Raw genomic sequence first — 22,681 nt, 5'->3', positions numbered from 1 at the left:
GTTAAAGCTGCTCTGTGCCCACTCAGAATATAGTGTAAAGATGCAATGCAACATAAAAGCCAGACTATATTATGCCTGCTCCAACCCACCTTAGCCCTAGTAGTATACATGTATAAATGTATTTATGCTGCAGCATTAAACAATTTGTTTAAAGACACTTAAATGCCACTTCAGAAGCGCTTCCGTGCCACCTTTGCAGTGTAAATTTGGCAAATGTATTCTAGTTCATTTGCTTGCATTGTTCTGCAGCATTTGCTGCGCTGCCTTTAAATTTTCAGCCATCACAGAACAGCTGTGTAATGATGCAATGCAGCATAAAAACCAGACTAAATGATGCTTGCTTTGACTCACCTCAGTCCCTGGTATGAGAGTATACAGTTGTAATTGCTGTGTAAATGCATTTATGCCACCTAAGTAGCATCAAACAATTTGTGTAAAAACACCTAGAAGCGCTTCTGTGCCACCTTTGCAGAGTAAATTTGGCATAAGTATTAAGTGCATCATTCTGAAGCATTTTATGTGCTGTCTTTTCACAGCTGAGTTAAGGCTGCTCTGTGCCTGCCAAAAAATAGTGTAAATTTAGTGTAAAGACACAATGCAGCATAAAAGTCAGACTAAATGTTGCCTGCTCTGACCCACCTCAGTCCCTCATATCAGATTGTACAGTTGTAATTGCTGTGTAAATGCATTTATGATGCCTCTGAGCAGCTTTAAACAATCTGTTTAAAGACACCTAAATGCCACTTCAGAGGTGCTTAATATTTGCCACATTTACAGTGTAAATTTGAAACGTAATGGCACATAAAAGCCTGATTAAATTATGCTGTTTTGCACCTCAGTAGCTGTGTAAATGCATTTTTGCCACTTCTGAGCAGCCTAAACAGTTCATACCACTTCAGAGGTGCTTCTGTGCCGCCTTTGCGATGTAAATGTATCAATTTAACTGATAAGCCTGAAAATCATCATGCAGACTTGGACAAACAGACCAACTAAAATGTAGTTGTTTTTCTGAGCTGTGTGTATTTTATAATTGGATCAGATGGAGTTTGTGACGTAAATATGTAAAATGTATGTTTTTTTTATTTTTTTATTGTGTTACGTTCCTAAAATGCCCAGAAAAGCAGGTAACACGAAGGAAACATGTTCCATATCATCCAAACCGAGTTTCTCCCAAAGCCATTGAGGACATTTCAAATAGCAGGCCATGGAATAACTGTGACAGCGCTGATTGGTTTACGTTAGCTGGCAAAATACAGCAGTAATTGGCTTTACGCACTTGCTGTAATTGCTTTCACATGCTGCCAAGAACCTGAACTCGCTAATAGATGCGCTACAGCGACTGTAAAAGAAGGAAGGCCTCGGGGAGATGTTGTCTTTCACATCCTAACGCTCATAAACACACTCTCCTCCGAGGACCTCGCCATCTCTTATGCATTAAGATTCTGATTAATAATTCATGATGTTGCACTTAAAGTCCACCCTGTCACTTTTATCATTTAAGTTATTAGAGCGGGCGCATGTTAGCGTAATCATATTAAATCACTGGTGATGTTCGATCGCGCAGAGTTCGGCGCTTGTTATAGCGTCAGCGTCTGGGGTTTGTCTCCTCTTTAAGGGCCTGTGGACACGCGAGGGCTAATTGGGCGCCATAAATAATTAATGAGGCTGAAGACGTTAAGAAATGCCAGAGAGCTTTGAAGGAGCTGCAGTCTGTGTGGACTTGTGGTCTCTAATGGCCCTGCTCTTCTTTCTGTTGTCTGTGTAGGTTTGAAACAAACGCGGATTCACAGTCTTCTGCTGAATGCGCTTTTCATTTTTGCTGCACACCAGTATTGCATATTTGTGCACAATGAACATGTGTGCCTCACTGACGATGTGAAATTCCTTTAGAGAGCTTTCCATATAGTTTTCGAGTAGCTAATATGACAGCATGCTGGTATTGTGACTTAATGTGTTATAAAACTGAGTCTTGATGCCGCAGAACTCAAGTCTTTGCTGCATGCTGCTTTCATTTGCATGTGAACATTAGCAGCTGAATTCATCTTCTCAAAATGCATTCATTTTTAGGCTTATTGTGTAAAAAAAAAAAATCAAAGGAGCACTGTCTCAAACACACTTTCTTCCAAAGCAAGGGATTGTGTTTGTGGGTAATATTTGCATGCACGGATGCACAGAAGGCAATTTTTATTTAACTCTTTTATAATTCATCTTCATACTGTTAAAGTTTATTGTGCCTATAATAGGGTTCTATGATATAGATGATGGGGAAAATGTGGACGGAAAGATGGAATCCTGTCATAAAAATGGAATTAAATTTGTAAAATTGAGTATCATGGAATTTTAATCAAAAAGATGGGCTGTACACTTGATCAAATTGCAATATGTACTAATGTCTATGAATGCTAAAGTGCAAAAGGACTGCTATTGAAATATGAGTGGCACAGTAAACTTTTCATTTGGTTGTATTTTAAAAGATTATTAGCATTTTGATTAACACCATTTTTAATAATAAATATGTATTAATTCATAAATAATAGGGATGTAACGATATCAAAATCTCACAATATGATAATATCTCGATATGAAGACGATATTTACCGCAATATTAAAAAAAAAGACAAATGAAGACTTGGAAAACAATGAAAATTTTGTGCATTTTAAAGTTCAATTATTCTATCTAATGCACTTTGAGAGTTCAAAATTAAGAGCTCCAACCCATGTTCCTTAGAAAACTTAAGTCAGAAAAAAGTCAGTGGAATTGACTTGTACCTGAACTTTAAAGGGGACTCAACCCTCTTTTTATTTGTGATATACTGTCTCCGTCTAAATTGCATTCAAATACAAATTAGAAAATAATAATAATAATAACAATCTTATTGTTATTCCTATTACACTAATAGCCATATATTGTAAAACAATTGCACTGTAAAATAAATTAAATAAATTAAAATAAAATTTCATAGGTATATTATTTTTGCTTTACACTAGAGTAGGGAAATTACAATACTTCTTTCCTAATTTCTACACTTGAAATAGATCTTTTGAATTTGGACTGCAGTAACGTTACCCATTTAAACCGCTAGCTGTCAGCAATTCAGGCTGTACTTTTATTTTAGACGGCTTTTATTGTATTTTTATTTTAGGACAAATATAATGAAAGAACGTTCGCTTTGGATTAAACAGCTCGTTCACGTCTTTGTACAGACATCAGAAGGATCCCAGCGTAAGAAACAAGTGGATAGTTTATTTTGAATGGCATCCCGGATCGTGTCAGAGGATTGATCAGAGCATTTTGCTTTGTAAAGGAGGCACAGCGTCATTCAGAGTTCACAAAGAAACATTTGTTGAAAGATGAAGCGGTACTAGATCTGACTGCAGCTGCATCACATTGTAAGTAAAAGATTTCATAATGCTTTGTCTGCAAATGACAGCTTTATTTTGATTATGTTGTCAGAACACTCAAAACATGCAATAGCGAGGGGGCGTTGATGCTAAAAACTTTATTAACATTATAAGTAAACCTCAAAGAACATATTAAAATAATAAAAAAAAAAAATCCATGTCATGACCCCTTTAAAGACCCTTTATGTTAGAATAAGAAGTTTAAATATATTTTAAAAATCTTCACTTTTTGCCCGGACCTATCATTTCATGCCGTCATGTGACCACTATATATCAGGTTTTGCTATCGCTATACCACCATATTGATAATATTGTTGCATCCCTAATAAATACAGAAATATTAAAATATTTCTGTGTTGAAAAAAAAAAATCATATAGGACCCTATTATTGTAAAAATAAAAAATAAAAATTATTAAATGGTTAGCTTTTTGTTTATTAAAATTTAATTAAACCCCTTAAACCAGAAAAATTAAAAAGGAAAAACAGAATTTGTGAAAAAAATTGTTCCTACAATAATAATAGTTCCCTTTCATGGGAACTTCGAACTGCGTCCTCTAGGGGTCGCTATGGGGAACGCCTCGTCGTGACCCGTGTCTGACGCATACATTGAAAAAACACCAACTCGTTGGCCGGCCCTCTAGGTTTCTTGCCATGCTGCGGATGCAAGCTTCAGACGAAGAAGTGAATGATGTGTAGCTCCCGTCGCCTATTTATACTATAGTCGCACCGGTAGTGACGTCATGGCTGTCGCCGGCCAATGAGTTGGTGTTTTTTCAATGTATGCTGCAGACACGGGTCACGACGAGGCGTTCCCCATAGCGACCCCTAGAGGACGCAGTGTCTCGTTCCCTACTCAGGGAACCATGGTTACATAAGTAACCTGAGACATTTTTTTTAGTTACTTCATTAAATAAAATTGTATTAATTAGCCCATTTATCAAAAAGCATGTCTAATCTAATAAATGTAACAGTTTAATTAATAAGTCTTTTAAAATGAATCAATCAAACGAATTCCTTTACAACAGAACAATGCATTTTTTACTATTTATATTATTATTTTTGTATTTTTAGTTATAATAAGTGATGCATTTGGCATCGTTTCTTTAAGTTAAATACAACTTTTATTTTTGCCAATTTTAATGAAGAGCTTAGAGTTTCTTTGTGTATCTGATGTTAGTTAGTTAACAAATGAAATGGTGAAATGTTGGGGAAGTGACTCTGGAGATTCATGTGTTCATGTGCTCGTATATCGAGTTGAATGACTAAACTCTATTGGTGTGACCTGTATATTCTGTGTGTAGTATGCATTAGGATGCTGCGTCTCTTTCTCTAGAGCTGATTCACGTGTGAGTTTCTCTCTGTCAGGAAGTTTGTCTCGATGATAAGCGGCTTTACTGTTAATCAGCATTTCCTCTCAGGATGATACTGTGCTGCTTTGGTGAGTTTTATCGCAGATGTGGTCGCGTTACTGACATCAAATGGCATCTTTACTCAGCTCTTTTACATTCAACAAGTTCATATTGACCAAGTCTGTCAAGCTCTGAAAGGACAAAATGAACTTTAAAAGCAGTTTAAAATATTACAGTAGTCCAGATAACTCCTATGATGCACCAGGTTGCTGTTATTAAGTCTCGGATATTTTGTTCTAAATAAAGTAAGTGTGAATAAAATCTTTATTTACTCAGGCAATGTTTGGCTGAATATGTGTTGCCATAGCGATTGTTGTGATGTCATTGTATTTATAATGAGATGGAGGCCTTCAGACACACAAACAATGATTCGACAGCCATAAACTCAAGGACCTTCAGAGTCGAGAGATGAAGGCTTTCCTCCTCTTCCTCCTCAGCCAAACATCACCTTAAATACTAGATGTTTACGATTTTCAGATGCTGAAGTGAGTCTGACAACATGCTGTGCTTGCTAATCGACACAAAACGGGACGAGTTGAACGCTGAGAATTACTACTACAATAAAAAAAAAACTACACACACAAACATTTGTTGTTACTTTTTATTCTTATTTTATTTCAGCTAGTTGACAGCAAGGTCTCTCATTTTCATTTAGTTTGAACTGATAAACTAAAATAACTAAAACTGAAATAAAACTTAATAGAAATTTAAAAAACTAAAACCAATAGAAATGACAAAGCACAAAATCACTAAAACTTTGTGAAATGAATCTAAACTAAATCTAACTATAAATAAAAACTATAATAGTATCTCAAATATACTAAAATAACACTGATTACATTAATTATAAAAACTGGTTAGGAATTGAGAGGATTCCTGTGACAACGACATCTTCATCATCTTCATCATCTTCATCGCCCGGTCTGTATTTTACAGTCAGCCAAACCGATCTGCGCTGCTGTCCGACGTGAGCAACTGCTGTTTCCCAAAGTAGAAGCTCATGCATTTTTTAATTTTAGAAAGATTACATCTCAGAAAGTCCATTTGATTTATGAGCTGCAATATTTCATGCACATACATTTTTCAGGCAACTGTGCCCTAATTTCAGTCTCGGATCAGAGAGGTTTCTCTGTCTGCTCTGATGCCATGTACAGTAGATACAAAATATGAAGATGTCTTGATATTTTCCAGCCTTTGGCTGTATTTATTATACAGTATCACTGTTTAAAAGGGCTGTTTTTGTCCAATCAGAGGAGCTGTCTTTTCAATCAAACAGCAACTGTATTACAAATATTTAAAGCATATAGTAAAAATCTAGTTAGTTTTCCACATTTTTTTATTATATATATATATATATATATATATAATTCATTTAATCATATTAAATAATTTTCATTTATATGCACCAACATTAAAACACAATATTAATCTTCTAAACTACACTACAGGTCAAAAGCTTGGAATAATAAAAAAAATTTTTTTTATATTTTTGAACAAAGTTTCTTCTGCTCCGAAATACTGCAAAAATAATCATATTGAGAAATATTACTACAATTTAATATAAGTTCTATTTGAATTATCTGGTAGAAATCGTTCTAATATGCTGATTTTGTGCCTTATTTTTATTCATTATTATTGGTGCTCAATACTTTTTATTATCAATTTTGAAAAATATTTTGGAAACTGTGATAATTTTTTCCCAGGATTTTTTGATGAATAGAATGTTCAAAAGAACAACATTTGTTTGAAATAAAAATATTTTTGCAACATTACAAATGTCTTTGACTGTCACTTTTGATGAAGTAGTATTAATTGTTTTGAATATTGCTTAAACTACCATTCAAAAGTTTAGAGTATCACGTTTTTCACAAAAAAAAAAATCAGCTTTTATCACAGAAATAAATTACATTTTAACTAGGGCTGCACGATAAATCGCATGCGATATTTACACAGAGCCGTTGTTGACTGACGAGTTTAATTTTTTCCCCCAAATTCCGTGTTTTCTGTTTTAAGTTTTATGGATTCAGTTTTAATGGTTTAATTACATTTTAATAATCAAAACGTCTAACGAATTGAATTGATAATTTAATTATTGATTAAAATTTAAACTATGATAGTGCCCCCATGAGTATTTATTTATTTACTTCAGAAATTCTGTGTTTATTTTTTTCTGGATTCTCTGTCGTTTTATTTAACACAACAGATATGTTATATTTACTAAATATCTTCCTTTTTCTCACTGTTATTAATCATCAAATATTCCTTTACGTGGGTTAAACTCATGAAGAGATGCCTGGAAAAAATTTATTATCAAAAACATTGGTAATCAAATGAATGCATAAAACTTTACCAGTTTAATCTTTTAAAATGTTATTAAATTAAATTTGAACAATTCCTTTCATTTTGCCAAACAAAGTGCTTCAAAACAGATTTACTGTTTAAATTAAAACATGGATGAAACATTCTGTGAAATTCCTTTTAAAAACAATTTGATATAAACTATATTATTATTACTTTGAGGAGTACATTCTAATCCTGTCATCATTTACTCACTATCATCTCGTTCCAAACCTGTATGACTGAAACACAAATGATGTTTTTTCTGTGCATACAATAAAAGTCACTGGATCCCAGCGTTCTTCAAGCATGTTTAAGACAAGTTTGTGCAATATTTGCCTTCATATTTCATGCATTTTTCCTGCATAGATATTTTACACGTGTGCTGCACTTGGAACAAAGCTTTCGTTGACCAAATTTACAGTAAATTTCGGAAACATTCCTGGATGTTTGGAAACTTTCCAGGATTTTTGGGAATCTTCCAGGGATTTTTGGAAAGTTTCCGGAAATTAACCGGGAAATTTCCACCCCTTTGCAACCCTATGGTTCGTAAATAGAAAGTTATTTGAGTCATGTTGTTACATTTTGAAGTTGACTTGTTAAACACACACACACACACACACACACAAAAATCAAAATCTGGTCAAATGCTCTGAAAAAAATTAAGATTTAATATATCGACCAGCCCTAATTATCACCAAATCTTGGATTATCATCTTGTTTTCATTCGATTAGTACAGATTTTGTTTCTTTTTGGGACTGATCGATCATAGGCCTCATTGATCTAAAAATTAAACCTCATTTTTAAATGAAAAAAGCATTATTTGCGTATCATTTTGGCTCAAAAACTGAGGTGCATCAGTTCAGATAAGTGAGGCTTACGATCAATCAGCTCCAAAAATAAATTGAATAAGCTGAAAAAAATAAATTGATCGAATCTGAGATTTGATAATATTATAGCATAATGAGAAATGTATAAGCAATTTTGTGTAGGCCGGGAACACCACAAGTATAAAAAGGTGGGGGGGGAAATCCCCAGAGAAGGACATAAATAATCTTTTATTTTATTTGTTTGTTTATTTGTTCGTTTACTTGTTGTACCCTGTGTGAGCAAAGTCAGTAAGTTTAAGTCCAGTGCAATAACATTAACATTAACCAGCACTTTCTGGAAAAAGGCAGTCCTCTATGGGTCAAAATGACTGGAGGGTTTTTAAATGCAATGCCAATAGCTTTGGTTATTAATGTTAAATGCATGGATGCAGACGTGTGTCTGGTTGCATTGGAGGAACACAGATCTGCTGTGCTGGTTTAATCGTGTTGTGTCACATGACTGTCCGTCGTGTGTGTGTGTGTGTGTGTGTGTGTGTGAGAGAGAGATCCGGCCCCAGGCCTTCAGTAGTAACAGTGCAGGCGTTCTCCTCCAGAGGTGATCTGGACTGGGATCAGGTCTGTGGTGGTTTACTGTGAGACCGATCAGCAGCAGGAACACGAGGAGAAACAGCAGGGTAAGATCTGGATTCAGAGCATTCGTGGTTTAGAGCTCAGCACTCATGCTTCTGATGGACAGACGCTGTAGAACTGGTGTGTTTTGGAAAGCTTAGAAAGTATTTTCTCTGTAAATAATGCAGTTTAGCACTTACCGGGATGTAGTTTTGTTTCTTCCATTTTAAATGTCCAGCGTTGGTTTAGTTTACACCATAAAAAAAAAGATTTCTCATGCAGCGTTGTTTTAGTTTACACTGTAAAAAAGGATTTTTCAGAGTATGTTTTACAAGAAAATGCAATTTCATTCTTTCTACTTAAAAAAAAAATTTCACGGTCAAATCAATGCCATTCCTTTGTAATAATTTGTGAAATTTGCTAGCAATTTTTAACTTAAAATTATTTTACAGTAAAAGTGTAGAAAATGGATCTGCGTTAGGATATTTGTGCATTTAAACTTCACAGATGTTTTGGCAGGTTTAACTATTTGTTTTCTGAAACGGAACATATTTCACATATTTTGCACCCAAAAAACTATTTTTTAACCCTTATAATTAAAAAAGCATTTTCTTTCTCAGTTTAGCAGAACATTATCTCTTCTTTTTCCTCACGCAACAACAGAAAGTTAAGGTGAACGCTGTCGAGCTAAAAAAATGCCACGTATATAACAGTCACATGATGCTGCTTTGTGTGACTAATAGACCCAAAGTTTAATTCAAAATTTAATTTTGGTGTAAAAATTTATAATCTTCTCCATTGCGCCTCTAAAATCTCATTTGAGTCCAGATTTTTAGATATGATGCATGAAAATGTTGGAGATCGATGATGCTAAATATTGTTGGTTGTTTTAGGGCATGTGAGATTTGAGAGCTTTATATTCATATTCAATGATTTCATGAAACTTGGAATATATAATTTATAAAGTAGTAATATATAATTTGTAGTGCTTTTATGGGACTGGTTGTCTCACTGTATGCTCTCATTAGCTGTTTTTCAGTGTAAGTTTGAGACGGTTTGCATTGGTTAACCTCCTTTAATATAACCTCTAGATGCTTATTTTAGCAGCAGCACAAATGTCTGAACGTCTCAAAGATGAAACGAGTTGAAGTGCACGTGAAAATAATCCGATTTTGTTGAAGATTTTGAGGCTTACAGAATCACAGATTAGACTTTTGTGCAAAAATATGCAAAAGGTATTCTCTAAATTAGTTTTTACAGTGTTGGGAATGTTGCATGAAACATTTTCTGTCTCTCTTTATCGTCCTCTAAGACTTTTTCTCACACAGTGTTTCTTTTGTGTTTCTCCTCCAAACGTCTTGAGCATGTGATCGCCGCTGCTGTCGTCCAGATCGGTTCTGGGTTTCAGTATTTGTGTGTCAGTGATTTAAAGAAACGGTTCATTCAAAAAATTCATTCTGATATCATTTGCTTGCTCTCATGTCGTTCCAAACCTGTGTTCTCCTAAAAAAAAAAGGTTCTTTATTGGCATCGATGGTTCCATGAAGAACCTTTCCATTCCACAAAAGGTTCTTTATAGTGGAAAAACATTCTTGAGATTATTAAAATGTTTTCACACCAAGAAAAAAAAAATGGTTTAAGAACTGATCACAGGTTCGTTGCTGGAACCTTTATTTTTAAGATTGCAACAATAAAAGTAGGCCATGAACTTTAATTTTAAATTTTAAATGTGTTTTTACACTAAGATGCATGACTTTAATAATAATTATTGTTATTGTTGTTATGTATGACTTCAGAAGATTTTAAGTACTACACGGAGAAAAAAAATGGTGTAGGATTTACTTTGAAACAATTTTTTTATTCACAATTAATTATAAAGAAATGAAGTGGAAAGACTGAAAAATAATTTACTTGTAAAACATATGCCAGTAATCTTTGTTTTATTTACAATTTTTTGTCATGATCATTTTTCTTTTTTTTTTTTTGGGCAGTCATCCTCATTCACTTTCATTGAATGAAAAGAGGAACCTGAAAAAATATATGCTATATTAATAATTTGTTCATAATTTTACATTTTTAATGTTTGTTAAACTTATAGTACATAAATCAGGGTTATAATGGCTAACCAAAACTAAAACCACAAAAAAAGTAGTTTTTCAGCTAGTTACCAAGACAACATTTCTCATTTTGATTGAGTTTAACTTGTACTAAAATAACTAAAACTGAAAAACGAATAAAAAACTATATAGACATATAAAAACACAAACAAATAAAATGACAAAAAAATTACTGAATAACTGAAATTAAAATGAAAACAGAAAATGTAAAAATCAAAAACGAATTCAAAATATTAATAAAAGCTATATTAGTACCCGGTACACCGGTTAAAGATCTGTTAGTAGGGTTGGTTTCATCACTATTTCTTGTCTGCTCCTCCTCAACAGGGTTTCTTGCTAACTGAATCTCATTCACTTGTGAATGCTGTAATTATTGGTAGTGGGAAATCCAGGTCATGTTTTCCCACAGGCCTTTGCTCTCAGTCTCTTATTCTGCTGGCTGTTAGTTTGATTTAAAGTGTTTGTATGTCAGAAGATCTTCTCCTCTGCTCAGCGAGAGCCCATTCTGCTGCTTTTTACCGTAACATTCAACACATTTAATGTGCGTAATGTGATTTATTTCAGAGTGAAACAGAAGGAAATCATGTAGGATGGGAAATGATAAAGCCTCTATTATGACATCATCACAGTGAACCAATCAGAGCGCAGTATGTGCCGTCCCATCTCTGTCCATTAAGACTGATATTCTTTTTCTGAATTAGTGGTTTAAAAACAGCGTTTGCTTCGTTATCAACCACCTAGCAACTGTATAACAACATTCAGAACATGCTAGAAAGATGGAAGGGGCTTTTGCATGGATAAAAAGCACATTTAGTGATCTAGTTTAATGAATCGGCCTGTCTGCTGCGTCTAATTGTGTAAATGTCACCGTTTGTCTGATCAAATGTCATGCATTAGACCTGCTTTACCCAGAATTGTCTGGAATGTTCCTGCACGTCTGTCTGACCAGCAGATTGGCTTAATTAACTACATGTAATTAGTTAATGAGCGAGACATTGTATCCCGAACAATACTAATGAAAGACGGCCGAAACAATCTGGTTACATTTGACTGGAAAGTGCAGGTTCTGCTAAATCTGTTTAGTATCTGTTGAGATGTCAGAGGTCTCTGTTCTGTTTATTGAGTTTGTTTTAAGGTCATCTGCTTTGGTCCTTCATTCAGCTGAAGCTTATTTTCCTATTAACCAGCGTCTCTGACATAAACCTGCTTTGAATGCTAAAATGCTTTCTCATACCTCTGTTTTGTGTTCAGAGCCATTGAGAAACAGTAAAATGCAGCACTAGCAAGTTTCACTTTCATAGATAAATAATTTTAAAAACAACTCAAGAGTATTTTATAAACCTAGGAACGCCCAAGCCACCGTATATCACCCAGTGTTGTTATTGTTAATTGAAAACAAATAAAATATAAAAACATGAACTTATTTTTTTCAGTTAGTTGTCAAAACAACATTTTCCATTTAAGTTTAAGTACTAAAATTATTAACAATATTACTATAACTTTACTATATAGACATATTAAATACATACATATATTAAAAAGACAAGAACAAATTCACAAAAACTTTACTAAAATGAAAATGAAAATTAATATTAATAAATACTATAATAGTATATTCAGTTAGTTGCCAAGGCAGCATATCTAAATTGTTTAGTTTAAGTTGAAGAAAACTGAAACTAAAACTGAAATTAAAATAAAACTTAATAAAAACTAAATAGACATTTACAAAAAAAAAATATATATATATCAAAAGCACACAACAAAATTACTAAAGCTTTAACTATTTTTCCAAAGCAACATTTCTAATTTTTGTTTAGTTTAGGTTGAAGTACTAAAATTACTCAAAGTAAAACTAAAAAATAATAATATTTAATAATAAACTTAATTGACATATTTAAAAAAAAATTATAGTAAAATTAAAAATAAAAACTAATAAAAGGTACAAAATGCAAAACAAAACTATAATCTTTAACAAAAAATAACATGAAAATGGAAAATACTAATATTAATAAATGCTATAAAAGTATATAGGGTTGCAAAAATGTGGAAAATTTCCAGTAAAATTCGGAAACATACCAGAAATTTTGGAAACTTTCCAGGATTTTTTGGAATCTTCCAGTGATTTTGGGAATGTTTCCGGAAATTTACCAGAAATTTTCCACCCCTTTGCAACCCTAATAGTATATTCAGTTAGTTACCATGGCAACATTTCTAAATTAAAAACACAGAACAAAGTTTGGTTTTTCAATTTTTGTTTAGTTTAAGTTGAAGTAATACAATTACGGAATACAGTAGGTTTGTGTGAGGTGCAGAGCAGAATTTAAGTTGTTAATTGCTAAAAAAATATTATCCATATTATTTATTCTGATCCACTCCGTGAAGGTGCGCATTTCTCATTCAAACACACCTCACCTCAACAGTAATACAATTACTAAAACTAAAACTAAAAAATGTATAAAAATTAAATAGACTAAAAATGACAAAAGCACAGAACAAAATTACTAAAACTTTAACTAGATTTAACTTAACTTCTTGAAAATGGAAAATACTACTATTAATAAATGCTATAATAGTATATTTCTGATCCTAAAATAACACTGATATCAGCATGCTAAAAGTAATTCAGAACACCTTAGCAACCGCATAGCACACCATGGCAACCAGCCACTGCAGCCCAGCATCATGGTTTTGTCTTTTGCTCATCTTCAGTGAATGTAGAAATCTAGTGTGTGATTTTCAGGGTTTGTCAGCCGCAGGGCTCATGGGAGGCAGGGGGTCTCTGGCCCGATTTGGTCCCTGTGTAACATCGACCTCTGAGGGCGTTTCACAGCACAGATAACCTTTCCACAGCTTCACTGCCAGCACAGATACAGATGTCGCGCGGGGGGGGTTTATATGGCTGCATGTGTGTTTCTATAATATACTAGGCTTCTGCACAGAGCAGAAGTATCGTTGAATCCACGTCAGTCTGGTTCCACTGAGCATGTGTGTTTAATCTAATGAGCTCAAGCTCATTGTGATGGGAATGAAAGAGTCTGAAGAGCACAGTGTGCCTGAGGTCAGACGTAAATCATATTAGATTGACTCTTTTGTTCAAACTTTAGTCAATATGTGATTGTTCAGTCTTCTTGGGCCAGTGCAACGTTATTTGATTAAGGTGCAAACCAATTACAAACAACAGAAAAACTGATTTTTGTATGTAAATTGATTGACCATTGTTTTCTGCTTCTGTTTGCTGCTTGTTATAGTTTCAAGTCAGATGTCTCAGCTTCTGGACGAATGATTTCTCTTTTGAAATATCAGTTGAAAAATATCGAGTTGTCTGCACAGGTCTGTTCTCAGCCAGTTTTGAACAATGTGGAAGAAGTAAACTAAAAAGATGTGCATTGAAGGAGACAGAGAACACAACACTGGTCTCATGTTTAATTTCACATTAATGCTGTTAAGGTTCTACCAAATTCATGCTGCATTCCACAGTGCATGCATGAACATGTATTTTGCAATTGCATGAAAAAAAATGCATTTTGTAATTGCACACAGCAAAATGTATTTCACAATTAAATTCATCATAACGCATTTCGGAATTGTGTGCAGCAAAATGCATTTGTAATTGAATGCATCATAACTCATTTCATAATTGCAAGCAACAAAAAGCAATTCTCAGTTGCATGCATCAAAATGCACACAAATATTATAGTCTTTTGTCCCTCTGTCCATTAAAGCATTAAATGGTAAGTTAGCTAGAGGTTAACAATTATAATTAAAAAAATGTCCCTTCTGGTGTGTGTAAATACTGTACATATGATTACGATGATTATGGGTGTGTTGCGCGATGGGCAGTGTGCAATTTAGTTGTTTTATTGTAGCTTATGTATTCACTGTATATTGTGGGTAGGCTAGTGATGGGTTGTTGTATGTATTATATGTAAGTAGTAGGGATGCACGATATATTGAAATGATCGAAATATCGCAAATGTAAATATCGCAATATGCATATCGCAATGGTGTGCGATATCATTATCATTTTAATAATAGGCTCCTTAAATCAAAACGTTGCAAAAGGTTAAAAACATGTTACTTTAAAAAGAGTTATTAAGTGCAATAAGTTGCAGAAAACAACTTTGCCGTCTCGTCTTGCTGTCTGACTCACACCTGAAGCGCGCGCACAAGCAGCCTATATATACGTGCTGCTGAATATGTCACTAATCTTAACAAAACGGCTATAACAAAGATTAATCTAAATTTAATTCATACAGTGAACACTATGCAGTGTTATTTTACACTTAATTATTAAATTTCTGTACCTGAAAACTACTGTTTATTTTATCTATGCTTGTAAATTGTTTATTTCTTTTGTTTTCTTTTTCTTTCTTTTTTTTTACTGACTGTTCACTTGCCTTTAATCATGTTTGAACTTTCTCAGACTATACCTGTAGTTTTTGCTGTGGTATATGAAGTAGTACTTAAAGTGTGTGGAAAGCACACAATATTTTAAATATTTTAAAATATCATTTAAATTGATTTTACACACTTTAAGCAATATCGTATCGCATATCGAATATCAAATTTTTTAACAAGGTATCGCATATCGCATTTTTCTTCAATATCGCACAGCCCTAGTAAGTAGTATGTTACTCGTATTTAAACAGCAGATATCATATTGTATGTGTGCAAGACAAATTTCATTTGGGAAAATAAAGTTGATCTTAACTTATCAGTAAGCTCAATACATTCCTCAAGTCATACAGTTCATTTTATTTCTGTAAGTGAATGCACAAATAAAAGAGCTTGTATTTGTAGATATGTAAGATAATCTGTTTAGATATTTTGTTTGTATTTGTAGATATTGTAAGGTCCTGATAGTCATGGTCTTCACTGATGTTTTGTGGTTTAAATACACTGTCTGCGGTACAATCACCCCTCCAGGCAAATGTACACGACCTTTTACTGAAATCAATATCAAATTCTGTCTTGTGTTCCAAACCCCTTAACAACATACATGTGACATTCTCCAATTTGTCAGTCAACACTGTTTAACATAAACACACAGGACACTTCCACAGCCTCTGGGTTTGGGTTGGTCTTCTGATTCTGACTAGTAGATTTGATTTCAGATGTTTCTCACATCACGTCATATAAAAGTGTCTTCTGAGTGACATTAGTGCTTGAGATATGCTTGTGTTTTTGTGATTATTTACACTAATATTCACTAAGAATCCATGCATGCTGTCTCGGGTAAATTATGAATCTCATGAAACCTGTCAAGAACATGTTTGTCATGTTTTAGCCCAAAAGAAAAAGAAAGTGCACTGGTCAATTTTGAGATTTTGGTCTTGCTTCCATAACCTGTCTTGCAAAAATACATATTTAGGTGTTTATTTTTTTGCACATGTATTTGCTACTGTAGATTTCAGATTTCAGTTCCAATACTTTAAAAGTTTGTTTCTCCACTTCAGCAGCGCTTACATACACCAAACTTAGCAGTTTTATTCCTATCTATATTCTTAAGGATTTTGCTGAGGGGCTTGTTCATATATCATTCACACTGATTTATATGACATTTTACCCTGTAAAAACATGGTAAAAATTGATAATACACACAGAATTATGTCAATAGTACCCGTCTCGACGATCATTCTCGTAAATGCAGTCGGTTATGTTTTAAATGAATGTAAACAGCTGAGAAAGAAATCGGATGTGTATCATTATACTTTATCCGTGCAGTCGGAATTTAAAGGGACAGCAGCCTATAAATACGCAATATCGTATCGCATATCAAATATCACATTTTTTAACAAGGTATCGCATATCGCATTTTTCTTCAATATTGCACAGCCCTAGTAAGTAGTATGTTACTCGTATTTAAACAGCAGATATCATATTGTATGTGTGCAAGACAAATTTCATTTGGGAAAATAAAGTTGATCTTAACTTATCAGTAAGCTCAATACATTCCTCAAGTCATACAGTTCATTTTATTTCTGTAAGTGAATGCACAAATAAAAGAGCTTGTATTTGTAGATATGTAAGATAATCTGTTTAGATATTTTGTTTGTATTTGTAGATATTGTAAGGTCCTGATAGTCATGGTCTTCACTGATGTTTTGTGGTTTAAATACACTGTCTGCGGTACAATCACCCCTCCAGGCAAATGTACACGACCTTTTACTGAAATCAATATCAAATTCTGTCTTGTGTTCCAAACCCCTTAACAACATACATGTGACATTCTCCAATTTGTCAGTCAACACTGTTTAACATAAACACACAGGACACTTCCACAGCCTCTGGGTTTGGGTTGGTCTTCTGATTCTGACTAGTAGATTTGATTTCAGATGTTTCTCACATCACGTCATATAAAAGTGTCTTCTGAGTGACATTAGTGCTTGAGATATGCTTGTGTTTTTGTGATTATTTACACTAATATTCACTAAGAATCCATGCATGCTGTCTCGGGTAAATTATGAATCTCATGAAACCTGTCAAGAACATGTTTGTCATGTTTTAGCCCAAAAGAAAAAGAAAGTGCACTGGTCAATTTTGAGATTTTGGTCTTGCTTCCATAACCTGTCTTGCAAAAATACATATTTAGGTGTTTATTTTTTTGCACATGTATTTGCTACTGTAGATTTCAGATTTCAGTTCCAATACTTTAAAAGTTTGTTTCTCCACTTCAGCAGCGCTTACATACACCAAACTTAGCAGTTTTATTCCTATCTATATTCTTAAGGATTTTGCTGAGGGGCTTGTTCATATATCATTCACACTGATTTATATGACATTTTACCCTGTAAAAACATGGTAAAAATGGATATATTTAAAGACTGTGAGTTTTTTCTCCACCTCGGCAGAACTTACATACACCAAACTTAGCAGTTTTATTTCTATCTATATTCTGAAGGTTTTTGCTGAGGGGTTTGTTCATATATATCATTCACACTGATTTATATGACATTTTATTTCTAAAATCATGGTGAAATTTTTTGGTTTTTTTTCTGTTTGTTGACAGTATTTTCATATTTTTGCAGTGATAAAATCCCCTCTGTAAAGGGGATTTACTGTGATGTAATTGCTTTATAAAATTGCCCAATTAACTTGTGATGTCTGATAAAATCTGATTCATTTTCTTGATACAGAATATTTCTTCAGATTCTTGTGTTATAATGTGTGCTGAACATGACAGGTTCGCTGAGTTCTTACGTTGTAGAAACATATTCATTGGGATTCAGTGAATCAAGATTGAACACAGACAGGAAGTGGCATGTTTTATTTTTAGGGGACGGTGAGGTGTGAGAGATGTGATGATGATGTGTGTGAGAGACACAGAGTGCCACAGATCTGCTGATCATGAGGAAGCGGCTCTGGGTCATGTGCTGGACAAGCCGCTCACAGATGAATGAAGCTCTGTTCATCTCTTTCTGATGAACTCTAGTGAATGTGTGAGCGCTGAGCGTTTGCTGTGGGCTGTGATGTGTTTACTGCAGCATCTCCAGCCCACACGTATAAATGAGATTATTTGAGCGCTGTAGAAACGGCCCCGGGGGCCCACTGGACCCTGAGACCTTCTGAGAGAAAGAGAGAGACGCAGTTCCATCACACTGAGATATTGTTCAATCTGTCTCTTTTTGGTTTCTTTGGCCTTGATGTGTGTTATTGGTTGAGCAATATGGGCTTTTTAATAGCGAGCAGAGTTGGCAGAGTTGTATAATTGCAGAAAAAATTTTCTTTTGCAATTTTAATACATTTTACAGTATACACACACACACACACACACACACACATATATATATATAATATATATATATATTTGAAAATGAAATAATATTTAGCAATTTTTATTGATAGTATAAAATATCAGTGTATATACACACACAATTTTTGCGCAACTTTTTGCTCAAAAGTTATTAAATATGTAATTTTAAGTTAATTTAACAGTTTCAATGATTGTCTCTTATTTACAGTACCTGTTTTTCTGTCTTCTATTTTTTTTTTTTTAATTGTGTGTGATTTCCAGTTTTATTTTAGTATCATTAAAATATAATTATAGTTTTTACCAATTTTTCAATCAGTTTTTTATTTTGTATTTTTTATATTTATTTTTTATTTTGTTTTACATTTTTATTTAAAATTTTTTTGTAATTTTGTAATGTTTTTGTAATTTTTAGTAGTTTTTGTTTTTTTATAGGTCTGTATAGTTTTGATTAATTATTGTTTCAGTTTTATTTGCAATTATTTTAGTACATTGTTAAAATAAATTAAAATAAGAAATTTTGCCTTGGCAACTACGTGAAATAACTTTATTTCAAGTAATGAAAATATTAAATTTTTTTAGTTAACTGTAACAACCCTTGTGATTTCATTGATTTACTTTGGTTTCATATTTCCATGGAGTTTGTATGTTTGTTGTATTGAATTATTAAGGTGGATTTAATATGCTCACTGTGTTTGTGTGTTTGTTGTATTGATTTATTGTGGTTGCTGTAATATCCTCATGCTGTTTGTTGTGCAGGTTCAGCTCCGCCAGCACTATGACCGATGGAGATTACGACTATCTGATCAAACTCCTGGCTCTCGGGGACTCCGGAGTGGGCAAGACCACCTTCCTCTACCGCTACACCGACAACAAGTTCAACCCCAAATTCATCACCACCGTGGGCATCGATTTCAGGGAAAAGAGAGTGGTTAGTGGCTCTTGAGTTACAAGCTTTGATGTTTCCTGTGAGTTCGGCCCTGTATCCTCACGTAATTGGCTCATAAGTCAGTGTGTGGGAGTGTGTGTGTGTGTGTGTGTGTGTGTGAGAGAGAGAGAGAGTGTGTGAGGGTGATAAAGTTTATTGATGTGGATCATAAAGTGTGAAAAGCCACACACAATGGACTTCACACACTCCAGCAGCATTAAAAGAGCAAATCTCTGAGACGCAGCGAGCAGATCTGAGCCGTGGGAGCGATGAGTTCAGACTGTTTACAGACATGCTGACTTGTCTGAAGAAGCTTTACTCTCTTACAGTAAATCTAGAGGTTTTATATATTTATAAGCTATGTATGTGTATGTGTATATATATATATACACATACACATACACACACACATACATACAAATATATATATATATATATATACACACACATTTTTTTGTAACTTATTTCAAAAAGTGAAACTTTCTTATATTCTAGATTCATTACACAAAGTAAAACATTTCAAAAGTTTTTTGTTTTAATTTTGATGATTAGAGCTCACAGCTCATGAAAGTCAAAAATCCAGTATCTCAAAATATTAGAAGATTTCCTAAGATCAATCAAAAAAAGGATTTGCAAAACAGAAAAGCTCAAGTTCTTTAAAGTGTGTTCATTTATGCACTCAGTACTTGGTCGGGGCTCCTTTAGCACAAACTCCAGCATCAGTGAGGAGTGGCATGAAGCGGTCAGCCTGTGGCTCTGCTGAGAAACTATTGAGCCTTCAGCTCGGATCCACTGTTTCTCATTTTTCTCTTGAAAATATCCCATAGACTCCATATGGACTTCAGGTCAGGCATGTTGGCTGGCCAATCAAGCACAGTAATATCATGGTCAGCAAACCACTTGGAAGTGGTTTTTGCACTGTGGGCAGGTGCTAAGTCCTGCTGGAAAAGGAAATCAGCATCTCCATAAAGCTTGTCACCAGATGGAAGCATAAAGTGCTCCAAAATCTTCTGGTAGACGGCTGCATTGACTTTGGACTTGATAAAACACAATGGACCAACACCAGCAGACGCCACAGCACAACAAATCCTTTAAATTGAATGGTTATTCAGAACAGAACAAGAATGAAAAATATAAACTGCTAAACAAGACAGCTGTCATCTGTCATGAATGAAACAGCTTCACAGTCTTTTCAGCCACACAGTATCATTATTTCTGTGTTACAAACATTCAAATCACAGAAGTACTGGGATAAAAGTTTATAGTTCAGATATAAACTGTGTGTATGGTAGCGATTAAAATAGAATAAATCACTTTTTGAAAATAATTTTTTTTTATTATCTTTTACATTGTTACGCCAGTAGGTGGCGAAAAGGGGCTGTTAAAATGTATCTGTCTTTGAATCATACAAGAGATTCGTTCAAGAACGCTGATTCATCCAGTAATGAATCAAGTACATCTTGAGTGTGTCATTGAATCATTAATTCATAAATTCCATGTGATTTTGTTTAGTTGTCTAATGTTTTTTCTTCAGAATCATGAGAGAACCGCAACTTCCATTGGGGAAAAAGAAGAAGAAAAAAAAAACTAAATTTATCCAGAAATAGCTAAACATGTTGCAAGAGAGGTGTCACCACCAACATGACAAAGCACTTTAATTTAATAGATCGTTAAAGATCGCGAACACGATTCAAACACCAACGTGATTCTATTCCTAAATTACAATGATTCGTCTGTTTCATTCCTCAAACTCGACACCAGTGTGATCTGAACATTTAAATTTGCGTTCGTGCTGCCATTGACCTAAAGAGAGCAGCTGTCTGTCATGAATGAAACCGCTTCAGTCTTTTCAGCCACGCAGTATCATTATTTCTGTGTTACAAACATTCAAATCACAGAAGTACTGGGATAAAAGTTTATAGTTCAGATATAAACTCTGATGTGTATGGTAGCGATTAAAATAAAGTAAATATCCTTTTGAAAGTAATTTGACACTTCAAATGAAGAATTATCGATTAAATTGTTACGCCAGTATGTGGCGAAAAGGGGCTGTTAAAATGTATTTGTCTTTGAATCATACAAGAGATTCGTTCAAGAACGCTGATTCATCCAGTAATGAATCAAGTACATCTTGAGTGTGTCATTGAATCATTAATTCATAAATTCCATGTGATTTTGTTTAGGAGAACTACAACCTCCATTAAAAAAAAAAAGTCTAAATTTATCCAGAATCATGCGGCTCTATTTTGCCCACAAACAGCTCTTAAAGAGTCCAGTTTTTATGTAGACTGTTGATTTTTGTTCATGGTATTCAGCTCCAATAAATGGTTTGCAAAAAAGAGACACAGGATAAATGTTTGATATCATTATTTAATCACATTGGAATCGAAACTGGGAATCGAAAAGAATCGGAATCGGAATTGATAAAATTCAAACGATACCTAACCCTAGTCACGGCACCCAAATCATCACTGACTTCAGAAACGTCACACTGGACTTCAAGCAGCTTGGATTCTGTGCCTCTCCAGTCTTCCTCCAGACTCCAGACCTTGATTTCCAAATGAAATGCAAAATTTACTTATCTGAAAAGAGGACTTTGGAGCACTGAGCAACAGTTCTTTTTCTCCTTAGCCCAGGTAAGATGCTTCTTACGTTGTTTCTATTTCAGAAGTTTTCCTGAAAACGTCTGAGCGTGGAGACTCTTGATGCACTGACTCCAGCTTCAGTTCACTCCTTGTGAAGCTCTCCCAAGTGTTTGAATCGGCTTTGCTTGACAGTATTCACAAGCTTGCGATCATCCCTGTTGCTTGTGCGCCTTTTCCCAATTTCTTCCTTCCAGTCAACTTTGCATTTAATATGCTTTGATACAGCACTCTGTGAACAGCCTTCTGTGACCTTCTAATGACCTTCTGTGACTTACCCTCTTTGTGGAGGGTGTCAATGATCGTCTTCTGGACCATTGCCAAGTCAGCAGTCTTCCCCATTATTGTGCTTTCAAAGAACAAGAGATACCCGGAATTTATACTGTAGGGATGGTCATTTAATGAAACTCAAATGTAAATATTCTAATATTTTGAGATACTGGATTTTTGACTTTCATGAGCTGTAAGCTCTAATCATCAAAATTAAAACAAATAAACTTTTTAAATGTTTTACTTTACATGTAATGAATCTAGAATATATGAAAGTTTCCCTTTTTGAAACAAGTTACAAAAAAAAAAAAAGAACTTTCACGATATTGTAATTTTTTGAGATGCACCTGTATACAGATGCGCGTTCGCTTTCTGACACAGTCCG

At 34.1% G+C, this 22,681-nt stretch overlaps 1 protein-coding gene across 2 annotated transcripts in view; it reads left to right on the top strand.

The window, feature by feature from the left end:
* The window catches only part of rab27b (RAB27B, member RAS oncogene family), a 41,888-nt gene that overhangs the window by 8,490 nt on the left and 10,717 nt on the right, over window positions 1-22,681 (top strand). Inside the window, exons 1-2 of one of the 2 annotated variants that reach the window (XM_016524541.1) lie at window positions 8,585-8,654; window positions 19,216-19,387. In XM_016524541.1, coding sequence (XP_016380027.1) covers window positions 19,235-19,387 — 153 coding nt within the window. In that variant the 5' untranslated portion in view covers window positions 8,585-8,654; window positions 19,216-19,234. Of the gene's footprint in view, window positions 1-8,584; window positions 8,655-19,215; window positions 19,388-22,681 lie in introns of those variants that run through there. The other variant, XM_016524540.1, reaches the window with a different exon arrangement.

Source organism: Sinocyclocheilus rhinocerous, unplaced genomic scaffold (genome assembly GCF_001515625.1).
Source record: "Sinocyclocheilus rhinocerous isolate Xijiao unplaced genomic scaffold, SAMN03320098_v1.1 scaffold3043, whole genome shotgun sequence".
Lineage (NCBI taxonomy): Eukaryota > Metazoa > Chordata > Actinopteri > Cypriniformes > Cyprinidae > Sinocyclocheilus > Sinocyclocheilus rhinocerous.
Note: the sequence above shows the minus strand (reverse complement) of the source record. Positions and strands in the feature narration are given on the sequence as shown.